Source organism: Prosopis cineraria, unplaced genomic scaffold (assembly GCF_029017545.1).
Source record: "Prosopis cineraria cultivar Desert tree isolate PC_DT_omini unplaced genomic scaffold, ASM2901754v1 PC5, whole genome shotgun sequence".
NCBI lineage: Eukaryota > Viridiplantae > Streptophyta > Magnoliopsida > Fabales > Fabaceae > Prosopis > Prosopis cineraria.
Genome location: NW_026555336.1, coordinates 2,629,067 through 2,650,682, shown reverse-complemented (window position 1 = coordinate 2,650,682; position 21,616 = coordinate 2,629,067). Strand labels below are relative to the sequence as shown.

General features: G+C 33.5%; 2 protein-coding genes, 1 long non-coding RNA gene and 1 other non-coding gene across 5 annotated transcripts; 1 reads left to right on the top strand and 3 right to left on the bottom strand.

Moving 5' to 3' along the window:
- Nucleotides 1-796: 796 nt before the first annotated feature.
- Nucleotides 797-4,571, bottom strand: LOC129310372 (uncharacterized). Of its 2 annotated transcripts, none has more exons than XR_008593102.1 (3): nt 2,345-2,540; nt 1,614-1,679; nt 797-1,065 (listed from the first exon to the last, which is right to left on the bottom strand). XR_008593102.1 is itself a non-coding variant. In XM_054952194.1 (3 exons), exons 1-3 carry the CDS (start codon nt 4,560-4,562, stop codon nt 1,031-1,033), a joined length of 570 nt encoding a protein of 189 aa, XP_054808169.1. In that variant the 5' UTR covers nt 4,563-4,571; the 3' UTR covers nt 797-1,030. The 2 variants fall into 2 exon arrangements, 1 of the variants encoding a protein (XP_054808169.1); XM_054952194.1 differs by lacking the exon at nt 2,345-2,540 and adding an exon at nt 4,094-4,571.
- Nucleotides 4,572-5,700: 1,129 nt separating this feature from the next.
- On the bottom strand, nt 5,701-6,862 carry LOC129310610 (uncharacterized). The gene is made up of 2 exons (XR_008593148.1): nt 6,440-6,862; nt 5,701-5,891 (listed from the first exon to the last, which is right to left on the bottom strand). It is a non-coding gene; the product is annotated as an uncharacterized LOC129310610 (long non-coding RNA).
- Nucleotides 6,863-18,467: 11,605 nt separating this feature from the next.
- On the bottom strand, nt 18,468-18,584 carry LOC129312281 (U5 spliceosomal RNA). The gene has a single exon (XR_008593524.1). It is a non-coding gene; the product is annotated as a U5 spliceosomal RNA (small nuclear RNA).
- Nucleotides 18,585-19,457: 873 nt separating this feature from the next.
- LOC129311089 (short-chain dehydrogenase/reductase ARMGADRAFT_1018421-like) lies at nt 19,458-21,211 on the top strand. Its single transcript, XM_054953073.1, has 5 exons — nt 19,458-19,786; nt 19,868-20,136; nt 20,237-20,330; nt 20,412-20,523; nt 20,604-21,211. The coding sequence occupies exons 1-5, from the start codon at nt 19,477-19,479 to the stop codon at nt 20,770-20,772; spliced, it is 954 nt and encodes a 317-aa protein (XP_054809048.1). The 5' UTR covers nt 19,458-19,476; the 3' UTR covers nt 20,773-21,211.
- The last annotated feature ends 405 nt before the right edge of the window (nt 21,212-21,616 follow it).

Genomic DNA, 21,616 nt, shown 5'->3' with positions numbered 1-21,616 from the left:
CTGTGTTTAATTCATTTTGAGCAAATGATTATGTATTTTTCATGTTATTGATATGTGATACTACATCATTGAGATATATATATATATATATTTATAAATTTATATCTGATTGTCTAGTTATATTAATCTGTGATAGTATTTCAGTGATATATAACAATATATCAACAATATAGTATAGCGAATCAGTAATACAAAAAATACATAATCATTTACTCAAAATGGATCAAATACAATCCACAAAAATTTTTGGACTCTTAACTTATCATAGAAAGTCAAATACCTAAACTAGTAAAATAAAAAATTATGAATCTGTAGCTCCATGTTTTTGCCAACGTGCTCCGTTCCGTCAAATATCGATGATGTATCTTATCTCGCGTTTGTCTCTTGTAGCTGTAACTGTGGCTCACTCACACTACTTTGCTGTCTCACATTCTCTTCTGTCTAATTTCATCTTCTCTCTTGTTCCAAAGAATTTTTTACATTTTGAATCTTTTAATACTTGAAAAAATTAGATATTGAAAGGACATTTTTGTAAATTAATTATAAATTAAATATTAAAAAGATTATTTTTAAAATTTAATAAAGGATAGATTATTTTTTTATTTAATTTTATGATATGAGTTATGTGTGCAAATGTCTCTTGTAACACCCTCAAATTTACAAACCGATTTTTCGCAAGTTATTAATTCAAGAAATCATTTTTTTTTTTTCATTGAACCCTTATCATACCCTTATCATGGTAGAAAAATTTCTACCATGATACATCCAAGACAATATACCACAGGTCTTGAAATATCTCAAAAAGCAATTAGAACCATGAGGGACAGACATGATCCTCATAGCATGTTATTTAAATTAGGTCATGAATCAAAAGGGACAGACATAATCCTCTTGGACATATAAATGCATTTAATAAAAAGGATTAGAGTTTACATGCTCCATAGACAAGATATGTCCTAAGTTGGTACAAGATACATTGTATAATTCAAAATAAGAGGCAACGTAAAAGATGGTGTCTCATACACCATAATTACACCTCTGGTGCTTTCTCGGCCGGATTCGCTCCTGTAAAAATATTAACCACGGGGAATGAGACTTAAAAGTCTCAGTAACCAAAAATTAATATGTAATGATGCATGCGAATGTAACTAATCATGCGATTGCTAAGTGGGCACACAAAACATTTAACCGAACAATATTTTCAAACAAACCGAACAAGTATTTAATTGCATGACTGCACCTTATATCCTCCTTTCACCATGCTCGGACGCCAAATCACCCGGCCAAAGGTGAGTTGGACCAAGCGACACGCCACTCATTGGGTCCAATGAGGGCTTACCACGTGGTAATAATTAACCGAACAGAAATTCCCATTAACACCATACATTAAAATACCCTGACAAGTCATGCATCATTCAAATATCCAAACAGGAATATATCCGAACAATAATATCTCATCATGATAAACAAAAATAAATTTTTAACCCACTTGGCAATAATTTCAAACAAGTATATACAGTATTTATTTTCAATAATTCATAATTTTTCCAAACAACAAAACAACACATAACCATTCACAAACACACTCATCACAACACATTAATAATGGTTACCTTGTGTCTTGAATAACAAGTTCCCCTTCACAACTCCTTTTTCACCACTATCTTTGTCAATATAATCTACATAATTATTTCACAATACTATATATTAATTTTACATTAAAATAAATAACTCTAATTTAAAGAGTTAGAAAGTCTTAAATCTATAGTCCATATTAACACTAATTTAAGATTTATGCCTTATTTAACTTCCCAAATTCTTTTCTAAAATTCTCGTACCCTAATGAACTATTTTTTTTTATCCTCAATTCACTTCTAGTATCACAATTTCATCCTTCTACATTCTAAAAATTCATCCAAAAATAAATTAAAAATTTTAGAATTATCCTGAAGCCTCAAATCTCCTTTCTATAACCTCAAAAATACCTATTCATACTTAAATAAATATTTAATAATCATAGATTTATCCCTACATCTCAGATTCCACATAAATTCAACCATATAGATCTAGATTTTAACTCAAAAATTCTTAAACATGAGTTTCAACCTTAAGAAAATATTCTATAATATTTACTATATCCCTAAGAATTTTAACCTATATTTTTAATCCATCATATCATCAGATTAACTATCCTATAGAAAAATCCTAATCAAAATATTTACTCTATCCTACAAAATAATCATATCACTAGAAAGCTAATATTATTTAGAAAATAACTATAAAATTAATTTTGTAATTAAATAAATTTTTAAATGCTAATCTAAACAGGAAAGTTAGAACATACCTGAAGAAAAAAGAAAATAATCCCCCCTTGCGAGAAAACGCCGAGCAACGTGAGAGGAAGAGAGAAAAATAATATAAAAATGGGATTGTGAGTCCCAAAATTATATTAAAAAAAAACTATAGGTTTGAATTTAATTATTCAAACCTTTGGGCCCAAAGTTGCAATTTTCTCTAAATTGCATCTTAGCCTCTCATGCTTCCTAATGCACACACCCCCTCCTTTTTATACATGAAGGCACCTCTTCTCTTCCCTCATCTAACCAATGTGGGACTTAGAAACAACAACCTTCCACCCCCCCTTTTTTTTGTTCTTTCTACCTTCTCTTTTTTTTTTTAACACACACATAAAAAAAATTATTTATGTATTATATCTTAACTAAATATTGCTTATGTGGTTTTAAATTTAAATTTTTAAATTCATAATTAAATACCTAATCATAATATTATTTCTAAATAACCTCAAATAATATAAATTCCTATTATTATCATTTTTTTTTCCTCAAAACCTAAATTCCACAATTTCTTTATTATATAAAAATCAGGATGTTACAATTATATGTAACACCCTCAAATTTACAAACCGATTTTTCGCAAGTTATTAATTCAAGAAATCATTTTTTTTTTTCATTGAACCCTTATCATACCCTTATCATGGTAGAAAAATTTCTACCATGATACATCCAAGACAATATACCACAGGTCTTGAAATATCTCAAAAAGCAATTAGAACCATGAGGGACAGACATGATCCTCATAGCATGTTATTTAAATTAGGTCATGAATCAAAAGGGACAGACATAATCCTCTTGGACATATAAATGCATTTAATAAAAAGGATTAGAGTTTACATGCTCCATAGACAAGATATGTCCTAAGTTGGCACAAGATACATTGTATAATTCAAAATAAGAGGCAACGTAAAAGATGGTGTCTCATACACCATAATTACACCTCTGGTGCTTTCTCGGAAGTGGATATTTGTTCTTGATGGTTACTTTGTTCAATTGTCTATAATCAATGCACAATCGGAGGCTTCCGTCCTTCTTCTTTACAAAAAGGACTGGAGATCCCCAAGGTGAAACACTCGGTCTGATGAAACCCTTCTCAAGTAGCTCTTCGATTTGCTTTTTCAGTTCCGCTAACTCTGAAGGGGACATCCGATAAGGAGCCTTAGAAATTGGCCCTGTACCGGGTACCAATTCAATTGAGAACTCTACCTCGCGCTTTGGGGGTAAACCGGAGACTTCGTCTGGAAATACATCCGCAAATTCTTTGACAATTGGGATATTCTTCACGCCTTCATCAATCTCAGCTTGGATAGAGAAGAAAACCATGTAGGCCTGGCAACCCTTCTTCATACATCTATCAACTTGCGCCGCCGACAAGAAAACATGATCTTGAGTCTCGACTGGGGTCACCGACAAAGAAGATAAAGACACACTCCTCTCTCTACAATCTAGGATAGCACCATTTGCAGCCATCCAATTCATTCCCACAATTACATCCATACCTCTCAGTGGTAGGATAATTAAGTCCACAGTTGTTTTCCTATTTTTAAACTCGACTACTAGGTTAAGGCATGCCTTAGCGGTCCTCACAGATTCTCCCGCAGGAGTAGACACATTCATATCAAACGGTAAAATACACACAGGCAAATCAAGGTTCTTTACACAAGTTTCAGAAATAAAAGAGTGTGTAGCACCCGAATCAAATAGTGCAACAATATCATGATGAAGGATTTTGATGTTACCTCTAATGGCATCTGGGGAGTTCATGGTGTCCTGAGTAAGAGCAAACACACGACCAGAGACAGTAGGATGTTGGGAAGGGTTCTTCATATTTGAGCCCTGGTTGTCCCCACAAAACTTTGCAATGTGACCGGGTTTCCCACAAATGTAACAGATCCAGCACTGTCCGAAATGACGACGCCCGCATTTAGTGCACTGTTGAGAGCTCGCTGTACTCGGGGCAGGGGTAGATACTGTTGGGCTCCTCTGTGACCCGTAATAACTACTATGATAGCTCCTCTGTCCTTGGCCCATTTGAAATGGACCCTTCTGCCTTCCTTGGTTCCATGAGCTACTCGAACCCTGATGGTTTTTCTTCATAATGCCTCCGGTGGGTCGAGGGTAGGTTGGGGGTCTACTATATGAATAACCCCTCTTCTCTCTCTCAACCTCCTTCTTACTGCGAGCTACTACTTGTAGTTTTATGCACATTTCATCATAATCTCGGATATCTAGATGAGCCAATTGTTCCCTCAATTCTGGTCTAGCCTTCTCCAATAAGCGCTTAGCCTTCCATTCGGAATCATCCCTATACTGCAGGTACGTGGAGTATCTAGATAACTCCTGAAACTTAGCAATGAATGTGTCCTCATCGAGGTTCCCTTGCTTAAAGGCATGGAATTCCGCTTCCTTCTCAGACCTTAACTCTGATGGAAAGTAATGCCTGAATAATTTTTCCTTGAATTCCTCCCAGGTGAGTGTAGAATCATCCCTGGGCCCTGCTGTCTCCCACCAATCTCTTGCTCCTTTCACTAGGAGCACTAATGCTACTTGTACTTTTTGATTGCTGGTGCATGTGACTACTCGAAAGATGGATTCGAGTCTCTTCACCCATTCCTCTACCACGGATGGTTTAAGGTTACCATCAAACGTAGGAGGGTTAAACTTCCTAACAGTTTCCCACACATCAGTAATGGTCGGTGGGGCTCTCTGTTCCTCCTGCCTAATTTCTTTCCTTCTAGACTCATGATCTCTCAGAGTGGCAGGATGTGAGGAACTGCCTTCCCCCACATGACTCTCAACATGAGCCCTATCTCCATTTTCAGTTACCTTTTGCCTCTTTAGCTCCGTCAACTCTTGTTCGTATCCTTGAACCTTGTCTGTTAATGTTTTTACAAGCATTCTTAATTCCGCCAAGTCAGGCTCCTCATTTGGCAGTGGCGGTGGCAGGTGCTCATGTTGGAATCCTGAGTTACCACGAGTAACAGGCATTTTCTCTCCCCTCCTAAAGGATACAAGATATAAATAATAAAATTAGCCTAGCTATATCATGGCCATACAATGAGAAGCACCATAACAATGTATATTGCCAACCGACTATATGCTCTGATACCAATATGTAACACCCTCAAATTTACAAACCGATTTTTCGCAAGTTATTAATTCAAGAAATTATTTTTTTTTTTCATTGAACCCTTATCATACCCTTATCATGGTAGAAAAATTTCTACCATGATACATCCAAGACAATATACCACAGGTCTTGAAATATCTCAAAAAGCAATTAGAACCATGAGGGACAGACATGATCCTCATAGCATGTTATTTAAATTAGGTCATGAATCAAAAGGGACAGACATAATCCTCTTGGACATATAAATGCATTTAATAAAAAGGATTAGAGTTTACATGCTCCATAGACAAGATATGTCCTAAGTTGGCACAAGATACATTGTATAATTCAAAATAAGAGGCAACGTAAAAGATGGTGTCTCATACACCATAATTACACCTCTGGTGCTTTCTCGGCCGGATTCGCTCCTGTAAAAATATTAACCACGGGGAATGAGACTTAAAAGTCTCAGTAACCAAAAATTAATATGTAATGATGCATGCGGATGTAACTAATCATGCGATTGCTAAGTGGGCACACAAAACATTTAACCGAACAATATTTTCAAACAAACCGAACAAGTATTTAATTGCATGACTGCACCTTATATCCTCCTTTCACCATGCTCGGACGCCAAATCACCCGGCCAAAGGTGAGTTGGACCAAGCGACACGCCACTCATTGAGTCCAATGAGGGCTTACCACGTGGTAATAATTAACCGAACAGAAATTCCCATTAACACCATACATTAAAATACCCTGACAAGTCATGCATCATTCAAATATCCAAACAGGAATATATCCGAACAATAATATCTCATCATGATAAACAAAAATAAATTTTTAACCCACTTGGCAATAATTTCAAACAAGTATATACAGTATTTATTTTCAATAATTCATAATTTTTCCAAACAACAAAACAACACATAACCATTCACAAACACACTCATCACAACACATTAATAATGGTTACCTTGTGTCTTGAATAACAAGTTCCCCTTCACAACTCCTTTTTCACCACTATCTTTGTCAATATAATCTACATAATTATTTCACAATACTATATATTAATTTTACATTAAAATAAATAACTCTAATTTAAAGAGTTAGAAAGTCTTAAATCTATAGTCCATATTAACACTAATTTAAGATTTATGCCTTATTTAACTTCCCAAATTCTTTTCTAAAATTCTCGTACCCTAATGAACTATTTTTTTTTTATCCTCAATTCACTTCTAGTATCACAATTTCATCCTTCTACATTCTAAAAATTCATCCAAAAATAAATTAAAAATTTTAGAATTATCCTGAAGCCTCAAATCTCCTTTCTATAACCTCAAAAATACCTATTCATACTTAAATAAATATTTAATAATCATAGATTTATCCCTACATCTCAGATTCCACATAAATTCAACCATATAGATCTAGATTTTAACTCAAAAATTCTTAAACATGAGTTTCAACCTTAAGAAAATATTCTATAATATTTACTATATCCCTAAGAATTTTAACCTATATTTTTAATCCATCATATCATCAGATTAACTATCCTATAGAAAAATCCTAATCAAAATATTTACTCTATCCTACAAAATAATCATATCACTAGAAAGCTAATATTATTTAGAAAATAACTATAAAATTAATTTTGTAATTAAATAAATTTTTAAATGCTAATCTAAACAGGAAAGTTAGAACATACCTGAAGAAAAAAAAAAATAATCCCCCCTTGCGAGAAAACGCCGAGCAACGTGAGAGGAAGAGAGAAAAATAATATAAAAATGGGATTGTGAGTCCCAAAATTATATTAAAAAAAAACTATAGGTTTGAATTTAATTATTCAAACCTTTGGGTCCAAAGTTGCAATTTTCTCTAAATTGCATCTTAGCCTCTCATGCTTCCTAATGCACACACCCCCTCCTTTTTATACATGAAGGCACCTCTTCTCTTCCCTCATCTAACCAATGTGGGACTTAGAAACAACAACCTTCCACCCCCCCTTTTTTTGTTCTTTCTACCTTCTTTTTTTTTTTTTAACACACACATAAAAAAAATTATTTATGTATTATATCTTAACTAAATATTGCTTATGTGATTTTAAATTTAAATTTTTAAATTCATAATTAAATACCTAATCATAATATTATTTCTAAATAACCTCAAATAATATAAATTCCTATTATTATCATTTTTTTTTCCTCAAAACCTAAATTCCACAATTTCTTTATTATATAAAAATCAGGATGTTACATCTCTAATTAAAGTAGCTCATAAACATGCAACTCTTTGATAGCATTGGTGTTACTATACCTACGTAGTTGATGGAATTGAACATGTTCAGGGGCCTCTTTACCGGTACCTTACAATGTCACCACTTCTCCCTCTTGTGAGAATTTCAACTGAGCCATGCTATAATAAATAATAAAAAAAGTGCTCTCCTAACATGGCCAGCCATCTGGCTGTTAACACCATCATAGCCTATAGCCTCCAGTATGAACGCACCAACTTTCATGGGAACCCTTAAATCTGGAGAGGAAGCTCTTAGATAATCTAATTCCCATGTAAATAACTCTTGCCACTAGCTGATAAGCCTAATTTGTATGGGCCTCAAATTAACTAAGCTACAACTTAAATGTGTATATGGTTCAACTTAGGTCATTCTTCCCAATAAGTTGAATTGAGATTGATTTTAGAACTAATTCTTAAGTGAATAAACAGCAGCAAAAAGTTTTGATTCAATTACCTGAACAGCAATTAAAATTAACCTAAACTAGTATTTTCCACGCTTTTTAAGTTTTTATGAAAATTGAGTGAATGTGTTCAATTAAAAATAGTAAATTTTTTAGAGTTTAGTGGAATGAAATTCTTGTCACAACTGTTTAATTGACTAAGCTTTCATTTTCATTAGTCTTATGCCCAAACAACCACTTGAACCTGGCAAGCATAGTTACCATACAATTTTAGAATTCTAGCAATCTCATGACAAACTAAACTTGCTCCATTAAGCTCTTAATGTGTTATTTGCCATTGGACTAGTTAGAAACAGCCACAAACTGTACCTAATTTGAAATTAAACAATTGACTACATCCAATTTAAGTTTCCAATGATTTAACAATACAATCACACCATTTAATCCATTGGGCCAATTCTAGAACAAGGAAAGCATGTTAATATAGCAATGAAGATCAAAATTCCAGCATAGAATCCAACATTCCAATAGCCAAAATACAAGTTCTCCTCAATTAAGTGTCTCAATCATTTTATCAATTAAATTTAAGACTCAACTAAAGCCCAATAACACAAAGTCCTGTAGATAGTCTATCTTACTTGTATTTACTCCTATTCTTTATTTCTGCCACATGGCATTGCGTGTATTCTCTAGGGTGATGTGTCATAATTATATAAGGTAATGTTTACACTTGTACACTGCAGCCGACAGTAATACAATACTTTTTTCTCTCAATTCTCATCTCTATCAAATACTTCAAGTGCACTAATTACAATCCTCCAAACGAAATTAGGAAATCTAAGGAAATAGCAACCAAAATAGAAAAGAAAACTAGAAATAAAATTGCTTAGACTCTTTGAAGATCAAAGACTCATGCATATCCACTTTACTCCTTGGAATCCAAGTGAATTTAGCCACGTAATTCCATCACGGATCTTCTTCCAAAGGATGTTGAACCCACGGCCATGATGAGAAAGATTGAAGCGTGCGAATTGAAAAGTTGGAAGGTAGAGGCTGTGACTCTTGCAAGGTTTTGAATCCGATGGAGAGTGGAATTGTTTGATTGGAACTTGTGACAAATTGCAGAAGCAGGACGGAACAGGATATAGAGACGAAGAGAAGTGGAGAAATGATGAGAGAAAAGACGATCTCGCGTGCGTGGGAAGCAGGACGTTTGTGTTCTATCTCCTCAATCAGAAGTGAATGGATAAATTCATGAAATTCAATGGGTGAGTGGTGAGCACGTGACCAAGAATTGAATTGGTGGAAAATAAAAACAATGAATTCATGTGACGGTCGAAAAGAAAAATTGAAGGTGAATGAAGCGTTAAACGTGGATGAATCAACAATGACTTAGGGAAAATACTTTAAAATAATAAAAGGAAAGGAAAATAATGCTAAAAATTAATGGGGAAGAAATTAAATTCCTCTTATTTATTTTTTTTCATCTAGCCACCTACACATAAAATAATGAAATCAATAAAAAATATATTTTAGAAATTAAAAAAATATTCAAAAAAAATCTGAAAAGATATGCAATAAATCACAACAATTTCCTTAAAATATTTCTTTGCGCCTTAATTGCAGTTATTAACCAACTAAACTCAAATAGGCCAAACAAGTGTTAAAAAGTCAAGTGGGGTAAAAATATATGAATTATCACTAATTGACACCTTGAATCCTGAAATCTTTTTTATGGGTAATTTCAAGTGCTGAACCAAATGAGATTGAACAAAATTATCAGAGCTCCCTCAGTCTAATAGTATTGACACATCGATACTGCACACATTTCCCTTGAATCGAGTAGTACAGAGTCCCGATACACCTTGAAGAGCTAATAGTTATAGGTGGTGAAGCTTTATTATAGCTCCGACCGTCTCTTCCTTCTCACCACTTGTTTCTCCTTCTAAGTAATATTGCATCATTGATTGTTGACGGTTCGAGCACTTGTGATTGAAATTATAGTTCTCATCGCAAATGTAGCACAACCCTTTGTCTCACTGTAGTTGCATCTCTACCGGCGTTAACTTCTTAACAGGGGTCAAAGGCTTCATTTTCGAACTTAGCAACAACCCTGTGGTAGGGCTTCAGATATTCTGATTCGCTAAAGGGTTCACCATCAAATTCCCCTTGCTGCCATTCCAGGGTTAAATCCATAATTACAAGAGGCCCCCAAGTAATCACTCTCTTTTCATCATAAAGTTGTGCAAACGCATAGACTTTGGTAAGGGTCATGGATTTCCTTACCACCACTTCTTGCTGTAAGGTCTCCCATACTAATCTTCAATCAACTCTAATTTCAATATAATTAAGGGATTATCTCCAAAAATATTGCCACGTTTATGAGTTTTACAAAACAAGGATCCCAAGTTTTCAAAATTTAAAACATTGCAATATACTTTTACAATTCAAAATTAGAGTAATTCGATGTATGCGGAAGCATATGATTATTCACAATTTAAAGCATCTACAATAATAAGTATAAATAACAAAACAGGGTAGGAAAAATAGACGATGAGCCTCTTGTCTTGCACCACGACACATTGTACAGTTTTGACAGCATTGTTGCTATCATATGATAGCAACTGAGGCAAACTTTCAACATGCCACATTTTCTCATTTGACGTCTGATTAAGGTGATCTTGGTATCTGTATTGATTTCACATTTGAATCATTTTTCAATCAAAAATTAACTAATGACACTGATTTCATATTCAAATCATTTCTCAATCAAAAATTGAACATTCAATTCACAATTCTCTCTTTTTCACAATTCAAACACATATCAGGTGTCCTAATTTCATATCAAGTGTCAAAAACTTCAAATAAAACCCAGACCACACTCAATAAACTATTACGGACCTATGTAATACATCACATCACAAACATAACTCATGAAACACATTTTCAATATTCAACCCCCTTAATCACAAAAATAAAAAGGGAAGCAACAATCTCATAAATCATCACATCATTCCATAATAATTACCATTTCGCTAACTTCCTACTTGCACTAGTATTTGTTCCTTGTAGTAAATCTAACAATCAATACAAACACATCATATGGCCCAAAATACACAAGATAGTTTAACAACCTCCTAATGTAAGTAAGCCCAAAAACATGGACATTCCTAATTGGCAATATCATATAAAATTATACACAATAATAACCAAAGGGAAAATGAGGCCTACAGATATGATAGAAATCCTATATCTCAAACCGTTTCCCTCTGTCTTGTCCCATTGAGCTAGCTCCTGAATATTAAAATAATAGGGTGAGTACAATCACTTAATAACTAAGGTTTATCTAATTTATACTAATACATGTTAATCAATTTTAATACAAGTAGCAAATGTTATCATACTCAAGTCAAATCAATATATTCAAGCACATATTTTCCTTTTTCATCATCAATGGCATAAATTCATGAGATAATTTCATAAAAATCAATATTCATAATAATAGAAGATTAACCACAAGATTTCATCGTAAAGGATACATTACAAACAATCATATGCTCTTTTATCATAATATGCATAATCACACTTCTCTTATATCCTCCTTATGCTTCTGATATGAAACCGTGGGTTGTAATACATTAGGATTGTCTATAAAATGAGACTACCTAAGCCATTCATGCATAAGGGACTAGCCGGCCAAGATTGCCTAACTCACTTGTGGAATACAGTTTTCTCCAAACTTCACATTGTGGGGTGTAACATTTCAATTTTTACTTACAAGATTTAAGTAAAGTTTGAATATGATTTATTAGGTAAATTAAAGTTTAGTAAAACTTAATTTATGTTGTCTAACATCTAGAGGTTCATAGGCTTGCGATTTAATGTACTAATTAATACATGAAATTGGAGAAAATTATATTCTAGTTATATTGTTAAAGCATTAAAATATTATTTTGTGTAGAAGAAATATAAAATTAAAGGTAGTAAATATTTGTCAGCATTGGTGGAATGATTTCACAATAATATTATATTTAAAAATAAATGTATAAAATAATACAAACAAGAATAATAATAATAATCATAGCATTGACAGGGGCAGGGGAACGTGGGCCACCGCCAATTCATTGGCAATTGTAATTGCCATTTACAATTAGACACGAACACACAAAATACCCATTTCATTCCCTTTTCCTCCGTCTTTTCTTCTTCTTCTTCGTTCTGCAGTGGCTCCGTGAGAGGGAGATATATATATATATATATATATATACTCACTCCGTCGTCTTCTTCCAGCTCCAGCGCCGCGGAAAGAGTGATGAGCGACAGGGGAAGAGAAATTTTAAATTTTGACCCCATAATAGGATATTTTAGATGGAATTTTAAGTTTTTTAAAATTATGTGTATTCTAAAAAATTTTCTTTGTCATCTAACTCTTTTAATCTCTGATTTTGTGATGATGAAAAATTTAAGATTTAAAAGAAAGACGAATTTATGATAAATAAATGTAATTGTTGATGTTGTTAATAATATGATAAATGTTTTAAAGTATTAGTTTATTGATGGAATTTGAATTTGAGGCTTATGAGTTAAACCCTAGACTCTTATGGATAGATTTTTGTTAAATATGAAAATATAAGCTAATTTGTTGATGTTTAGATGGTTATTTGGGATGAAAAATAAATTATTATGGCTATAGAATAATAATTTTATGCTCAAGATTAAATTTATAATTTTTGGATATTTTTAGGTGCGAATTTATGGAATAAAAAAAATTTTGATAATAGAATTTAGTTTGTAGGTTGATTTTAGCTTGTTAGTATTTATGGATAATTAAAAGAAGAGTTAAAATTTTTTCTTGAGAGTACTAACTCTAGGTTTGTATTAATAATGAGATTAGGAATTATGTTATATTTTCTAATTCTATTATTAGAGTTATTTTATTAGTTTTAATAATTAAAACTAATATTTATAAATAATATATTATTTTAAATTGTATTGTTGGTAAAGATTGTGGTGGAAGAGAAATTATAAAGAAAAATTTATTAAAAAAGCCATGAGATAACCATATTTTAATTTATGATCAATGTTACTTCATATTAATTGTGTGGTGATTGAGGAAATTGTGAATTGTTGTTGAGAAATTATTTTGTTATGTTTATCAAAAAATTGTGCAATTATGAATATATATTTTTAATTATTTTTGTCAAGTAAAATGTCATGTTATAATATTATTGAAAAAGAAAAAATTGTGAAATTGTAATGTTATATAATTGTACAAGTTGATATGTAATTGTTTGTTTTTTGTGGGAGGTGTTAGAAAACTTATTGTTATTGTATTTTGTATCACGTGGTATGCCAGGCCTAATTGATGACTTGTAAGGATTTGGGTTAATTTATTTTTGTTTTGATAATCTAGCACTGAGTGAGGGTTATAGCTCGATGTTAATGAAAAGAGATAAGGATGGTTGTTTGTCATGCATTACAATATCTCGTATTTTGTCAAGATTATATGATTGATGTTTCCTCATTTAGCAAGCACACATTTAACTATTTGTATATATTATCATAAGTTAACATTGATTACTAGGACTTTTAAATCTTATTATGTGGTTAACAATTTTTAGGAGAAGAGTCACAAGTGACGTGTGGAGGAATCCTTGAGGCTTAGTGGCATAAATCCAGTGTTTCTTTTTGGTATTTTAATTTATAATTTTTAATGTGTTATATTGCTAAAGCTAAGACTTTTTATTTATTAACAATTATATGAATGAATGATGTAATATGCCTTTCAAACTGTTTATGCTTTTTTGCACTTTGAATGACTGTAACTTTGATATCTAGTTTATTTTGGATGGTTTGAAATAGTATGATTATTGGGCTATATAATTAGTTTGTTTTGAAAATTAATTGTGCTATCCATTTTGGTTGTGCGTTTATGGTTTACACTTGTTGAGAGTATAAGGTTGGAAAAATATTATTTTGGTTTAATGGTATGTGGTAGGTTAAAATTTATTTGAGATGTTGAATTGTACAAACCTAAACTAATTATTAAATACTTTTATATTAGATTTATTGATATAAAATGTGTTGGCTGACTGTAATACAACTATGATTTCTTTTTAAATAGGAAAAAATGGTTATATATTATTAGAAATGTTTGTGAAATAGTCAAAAGTTTTTAAAAAGCATAATAGCTAAATTTCTAATTTATATCTATTCGTACAGTTTTAACTTATGTGGGATCACATGGGCCTTTCACACTTTCTTTTAATTATAAATGCTTGGGATTCTAAATTTTAAAAATGACTATTTAATATGTTAAATTGTTTTTACCATAATAGTTTATCTAGTTTGTTTCTTTTTACCATGCTAGAATCTTTTTTACCATAGTACTCATTTGTAAAGAAAAGTAATTTAATTTCTTTCCACCATGATAGTCCTTTTTTTACCATGATACTACTTTCAAGAGAATGAATTATTTTTAGGAAAGATTTAGTTGTTCTTTGTTTACCATGATAGATAATTATTTTTAAGAAATACTTAGTTGTCCTTTATTTACCATGATAGATAGGATCTATCATGGCTAAGCTAATTATGTGGAAAAAGAATTTTGAAGGTGTTACATAGGGTGTCATTCTCCCTAAATTATCTTCCTCATTGAATAAATAAAAAACTAGCTAGGTTTGAATCTCTCGTTGAACCAGTGGGATAATATGAATAATAAATTCAGGCAAACTATCAAGCTCTGATGGCAGCCTTACCATATGAATTTTAATCCCCGACTCCTATTGTTAGGTGAACCCTTGCCTCTCATGATCAATAGTGCATTAAAATGCAATTTCTCATAGCATGCAAATTTTCATTATACAAGTATGCATAAAATCATCATAATCAAGTCACAATTGGACATCACACAACACTTACATACTAATCATTGACCTCCAATTCACTCCACAAATAATCACATTGTTGAACTCCACAAATAATCATATCATTGAACTCTACAATAATTATATTTTTGAACTCCACTTATCAATTATTGAACTTTGTAAAAATCATAATATTGCATTTGCAAATATTTTACGCCTTACTTGCATTCTAGATAATTTCACATATTTCAGTTAATATATGTAAAATCAATAAATCAATTAATACATAGAAGAACAAGAAGATTTTCCTCAATTACCTCAAACCTTTGAAAAATCAAAACTTTTACCTCTCAAACACACAATCCCAAAGCTTTTACAAAGCTTAAATGGTGACAAATGCAACCACTTTATATTGGATCACAATAAAAATCATCAATATCTTTTCTTGGATAATTTTTACTATCTAATCAAACACTTTTTCACCCAAGATTTAGTCCCTTCACATACAAGAGTATTTATAGGGTTTCTTAGCTTCTTTTAACTCTCATTAACTTTACTGAACTCCTAAATAACTATTAATAGAGTCACATTGCTCCAACCACCTCATTAATAGTGGAAATTTTGAATATTTATTATCCCACGACCACCAAAACTCAACACCATAAATTCTAGACTTAAATAGCTTAAACAACTTTTATTAACTTTATTTAAGTAATGGATTCGAACTCATAGCCTCTATGAATCAAAAATCATCTTTCTCAACTAAACCACAACTTCCAAATTCAAGAAAAATGGAAGAGAAAGAGATATTCAAGCTTAAGGATCTTACCTCTAGTGTTTGGAAGCCTTAAAACACTCCTAATACTTCAATTCTTAAAACTCTAGTAGAGCTCTTTTGTCTCCCCTTCGCTTTTCCTTTGTTTTTTTTTGTTTTTGTGTCTTATTTTTATAGATTTGTCACTGTGCGTCACGGCACATGGCATGTGATATAGAGAAAGGTCTTCTTGTTTAGATGGCACTGTGCACCGTAGCATCTTGTGCACATACCGTGGCATGTGGCATAGAGCCATTTTTCTCTGTTTTTCTCACTTTTTCATACCCAGGTAACCCGACCTTACTCTGAACTCAATCCTAGGGTTGAAACGACAGCCCAAAACACTCGTTAGATTTCTGTAACTTCACACTACATTAATTTACATAATTAACCTCATTTACCTAGCTAATTAGGGGTCAGTTTTTTTTAGATATGATACTTGCCTTATGTCATCCTCGAGTCTACTGACAAAATAATCAAGTAAGGCATCTTGGATCACTTTTTCAACATGATTTGCTAGGAGTATAAATTTTGTGTAATAGTCCGTGACTATTCCAACCTGAGTGAATTTGAAGAGTTAGGCCCGAAGGCACTCATATTAGGGTGGCCTAAAATGAGTGATCATTGCCTTTGCGATCTTAGCCCACGCATTCAATTAGTGTTTGCAAGATCTAATACCATGGAATGGCTAGGCCATCGAAATGAACCGCAGCTAGGGGGAGTCACTAAGTATCCTTCATTTTGTATTAGTAATAGATTTATTTGCCTAAAATACCTAGCTAAGTAGACCTAGCTCATCAAAGCATGGAAAGTCTACCTTAACCTATCCCAATTGAATCTATTGGTGTGATTGTGATTCTTAGGTGACCTGTGTTTGAGTCAAGGACCTGGCGTAAGGCTGCATTAGTAAATCCACATTTCTAGAAAGATCAACCAAAAGTACGAGATAGAGCTTCTATGAAACTCTGTACCTTTTCCATATGAACCGTATACACATAGTTGCATTGTTCCCCAAGCTCTATCAACTTCATATGGTCTATTTGGATCTCCATCAATCTGGTGTTTTCAATTACGGGTCCTCCCAATGAAAGCACTAATGGAATGGTCACATGAAATATTCAAGGAAGTCAAATAGCAATAACTCAAGAAATGATATGAAATTAGGTCATGGGGACTTGTATCTTTGATTAAAATAGCTGAATGGTCTTAAAAACAACTAGAAAATGTAGTAGAAAGAAGAAAAGAAATTACAATCAAGGGGACAAGAAGAAAATCACAAGGATAAAGATCATAAAACTTCTCTACCCTAAACCCTTAATTTCCCCCATACTCATCATCACGATCAACAGTCGTTACATGTCCTCACTTATTTACTCAAATTACATCCTATTCTTTCTTTTTTATAAAAAGATATTAATGTTAGAATTAGAGAAAATTTTAGTTAAGGACCATTATAGAGAATTAATTTCAAGTAGGTCCAAAAAATTTTAAAAATTTCAGTTCAATCTAATGGAGAAAAGTCAAAAGAATTTTGACCATGAAAAGACCAAAATACCCTTCACTTGTTATGCAGAATCACTGATTGTTAATTTTCTTACTACACTTATTAACTTGCCAATATTACTTGTAAATTAAATCTGTTTGTTAGACAATTGGTAATATTTGTTGTTAATTTGCTAATTTTACTTGTAATTTAGTAACATCAGTTGCAAATTATTGACAGGTCTTGTAATCTATAGAGAATTAATTTTAGTTGCAAATTATTGACAAGTCTTATAATTTACTAAAATTTTAGTTAAGGACCATTATAGAGAATTAATTTCAAGTAGGTCCTATAGAAGAAAGATGGAGTTAAATTTTCTCTGCAAAAGAGAGCAAGGAAAAAAATCAGTGCAAATCTTGATCGTTAAATTAAATTTAAAATATTTAAATTTTATAATTTTTAAAAATATAAATTTAATTTATACGGTTTAAATTTGTAGTTAAGAGATAGTAGAGAGAAAAAGTAAAAGGGAGAAACCCACCCAAGAAAGATAGGAATTGCTATCAATAAAGCTAGTGATTCGAACGAGCCAGGTTTATTTAGATTGGATTTAAAGTATTCTATCTTCTTAAAAAAGTCCATACAACCAAACCCATCTTTAACTTTTTTTTGGCCAAATTCGGACTGGCCCGTCAGACTTGATCAAAATTATTAACTTTATATACATATAGAGTTCAAATTTCTAACAATTGGGCTTATTTAGCTCCAGCTCAATTTGGATCAACCTTATTTTGAGTTTAAAGTGTTCTACCTTTTTAAAAAATTTTATATAACCAAATTCAGCTCTAATTTCTTTTAAGATGAATTTAGATTAGACTAACTCATTAAACTTGATCCAAATTATTAATCCTAACTATCAGCTATTTTTTCACCCCCGACGCGCTGAGCCAAATGTGAATTCTTCGTACTACTATTCTGGGCCTCCTGCTATCAGTCCAGAACCTAATGGACCACAAGGCTTGAAGCCACAGATGGCCCACAATACTGAACGAACTTGAAAAATGCAGGATGTCACTTAAAATTGTTCAAGTTTAAACTAGTTAAATTAAGTAAGCAACAAGAAATACTTTAAGACTGACATGTAGGACCCCACATCGGTGGGACCCTCCCAAAAATTGGCGTATGCCACTTTATGCAGCGTGCACACGGTATTCTTTAGTAAAAGGCGAAAGAATAGTTCGCTCTGTGCTCACTGCGTGGCTGCGTAATTGAAAAAGGGCGCTTGCTTCCCATTTTATAGTTCCTTTCGCGTAGGAACTTTCGTTACTTTCCCGATGTGGGACTTTGAATGACTCCGCCGACTTCAATTACAATGCTATGTTAACTCGCATAATTGCACCTGCTCTCTTTTATTTCTGAATATTCGTAACCGCAAATTGTAAATCACATATACTGAACAACTTAAGCGGGAGTAAAAGATTTAACTTGACTTCCTCACAGGTTTCAAGAAATTAAATCTAAATTATCCTCTTCGTACAGGTTCTTGCTAAGAGTACTACCAATCAGTTCACCATCACTTTCGTCATACATTAAAATCTACATTTGCTTTCAACACCACAATTCTTGCCAAGCTCTCAAATCATTAGATTTGGAAAAGCAATTGCAATATATCCACTCACACACAAGAGATAAAACTCAAGGCAAGTGATGTGGTAAGAACAAATCTTGTAATTTTCTGGTTTTTGGTGGTTAAGTGCGCGATGATTGAGCTATTGTTAATTATTCTCTGCCTTCAATCCTTCTGATCCTTGGTTTGGTCCTATCTCTTGTTAAAGCTATTGGAGACACATGCCAGGTCGAGGAAGGAGAAAGCATTATTTGCAATATCTGCTACAAGTTTCTATAGTGAAATTGATAAAATTTGCCCCCTTTTTTTATGGGTTTCAGACACCAATAACAGTAGATGATAGTGAATGCGTCAATCAATTCAATGATGCAATCGAGACACAGCTAGCGAGTCTCCATCACACGGACTTTAATTGCGATATAAAAGCAGACAAGATAGGGATGGTGATAATTAAGTGTGAGAGGGAGTAGTGAGATACGTAGTAATAATAATAAGACCACCTGCTCGTTGCAGAGAGATTGCCTTTTATGAAGGAGGCAAAGATTCAGACGCGCCAAACAACCCCCCCGGCGGCCCCAACACTACTCTTTATCCTCTCTTTCTTCCTTCCATTCTCTCTTCTTCTTCGGTATATATCTTTCTTCTTCCTTCTTCTGCTTTCTCATACACAGTCAGTCACGTTGGTGTTGTGGTATCTGCGAAGCATGGCAAACTCTTCCTCCAATGGAGCTCGGGGCATAGCTGCTATAGTAGGAGTGGGTCCCAGGCTCGGCAGATCCATGGCCCACAAGTTCGCTCGCCACGGCTACACCGTCGCCATCCTCGCTCGAGACCTAGGCAAGTGTTCTCGATCGCTCTGTTTGTTTATCGGGAAAACAAATTAAAATGTGAAAACTGGGGATTCTGGAATGTAAACAGGGAGGCTGTCAAGATTGGCGGAGGAGATAACGAGGGAGGAAAAGGCGGAGCAGGTATTTGCAATTAGAATAGACTGTTCGGATGCTAAAAGTGTGAGGGACGCGTTCGAAGGAGTCCACTCTCTGGGATTCGTGGAGGTTCTGATTTATAATGCTTACCAGCCTCCAAAGTCGTCTCTCAACGCAACCCGCTTCCAAGATATTCGCCTAGACTCTTTTCAGAAATCACTCGCCGTTTCATCCCTCGGTGCTTTCCTCTGCGCTCAACAGGTAAGTATACATGTACATGCGTGTTGTTCATTCGTTTTCAAACAAGTATTATCGAATGAGATCAGTTGAACCATGTGTGTGTGTGTGTGTGTGGATGAAGGTGGTGCCGGGCATGGTGGAAAGAGGAAGGGGCACGATTGTGTTTACTGGGTGTTCAGCTTCTGTGAACGGCGTTGCTGGTTTCTCTGAACTATGTAAACTCATTTTCATCGATCTGTGTTGTTTGATTTCCTTCAGTTAAGAGAAATAGAGTGAGATGTGATGTGAATGGACAGGCTGTGGGAAATTTGCATTGAGAGGACTATCGCAGTGCTTGGCCAGGGAATTTCAACCCAAGGGAGTGCACGTAGCTCATATTATCATTGACGGGGTGGTCGGCCATGCCAGGTTAATTAATTTCCCGTTGTGGTGCACTTGCTCATAGTCGATGTCTCGTTATTTGATAAGAGGTTGTGATTATGATGCAGGGAAGAAGAAACGACGTCGTCGTGGGAGAGAACATCAGGATCAAGTGGGGATTGCAAAGATATGGACCCAGACGCAGTGGCTGAAACCTATTGGCAATTGCACGTTCAGGACAGAAGTGCATGGACCCAGGAGATGGACCTTCGTTCCTTCACTTCCACTTCGCTGTAGCTTTTCTGATCTCTTCCCCCTCCTCTCATATGCATACATACATATATATATATATATATATTTCAATTGTGTGTGTATGATTGTTTCTTGTGTTAAGTTTTGAGGTTCATGATTTCATCTTTCTCAACTGCTGGGACTGGGCAGTGCTACGGACGTTTATAGTTTCTTTGGTCATGAACTATATATATCTACATGTGCGCGCTGCTTCGAGCTACGTAAGCAGCTGTAACTTCTTGCGTCTTTGAAAGTTGAAACAGCATATATACGTACATAGTCAGAAGGAAGGGACACATATATTTGCCTGTTTTGTTGGTCAACTTTAACTGCTCGGACGGAGGATGTGTTTTGTCTAGTCTTGGTGCTTGTCACTCTGATGAGAATGGATCATCACGGTGTTTATAGCTGCAATAAATTCTAAACCATCTAAATCTGATTTAAATATGTGAGATTTTAGAGTTTTAGATTTATAATTTTTAGTCCAGAATTTCAATTTTTTTTTTTGGGAAAAACGATAGTTAGTAAATTCTATATCCATTAAAATACAATTTTTTTGAAAAATATATATATATAAGTGAAAAAATAAATCCAAACTATCCAGATGGATTTCGATGTTCATCACAATTTATGAGCACTGAAGCCAACCTTGGAGGAGGAAAGGAAGTCTTTTGCTTCAAAGTGTTTTTTTTTTTAGATAAATTAAATTAAATTAGTAGAAAACAGTATGGGCATAGTAGGATTTTCTTAATTATTAGTTGGATGCACAAAAGCCGGATGAGACTGGATTGACTATATACTTGTTTGAGTAACTCTCAAAAGTAAATGCAAATTACATCTGAGGTATATT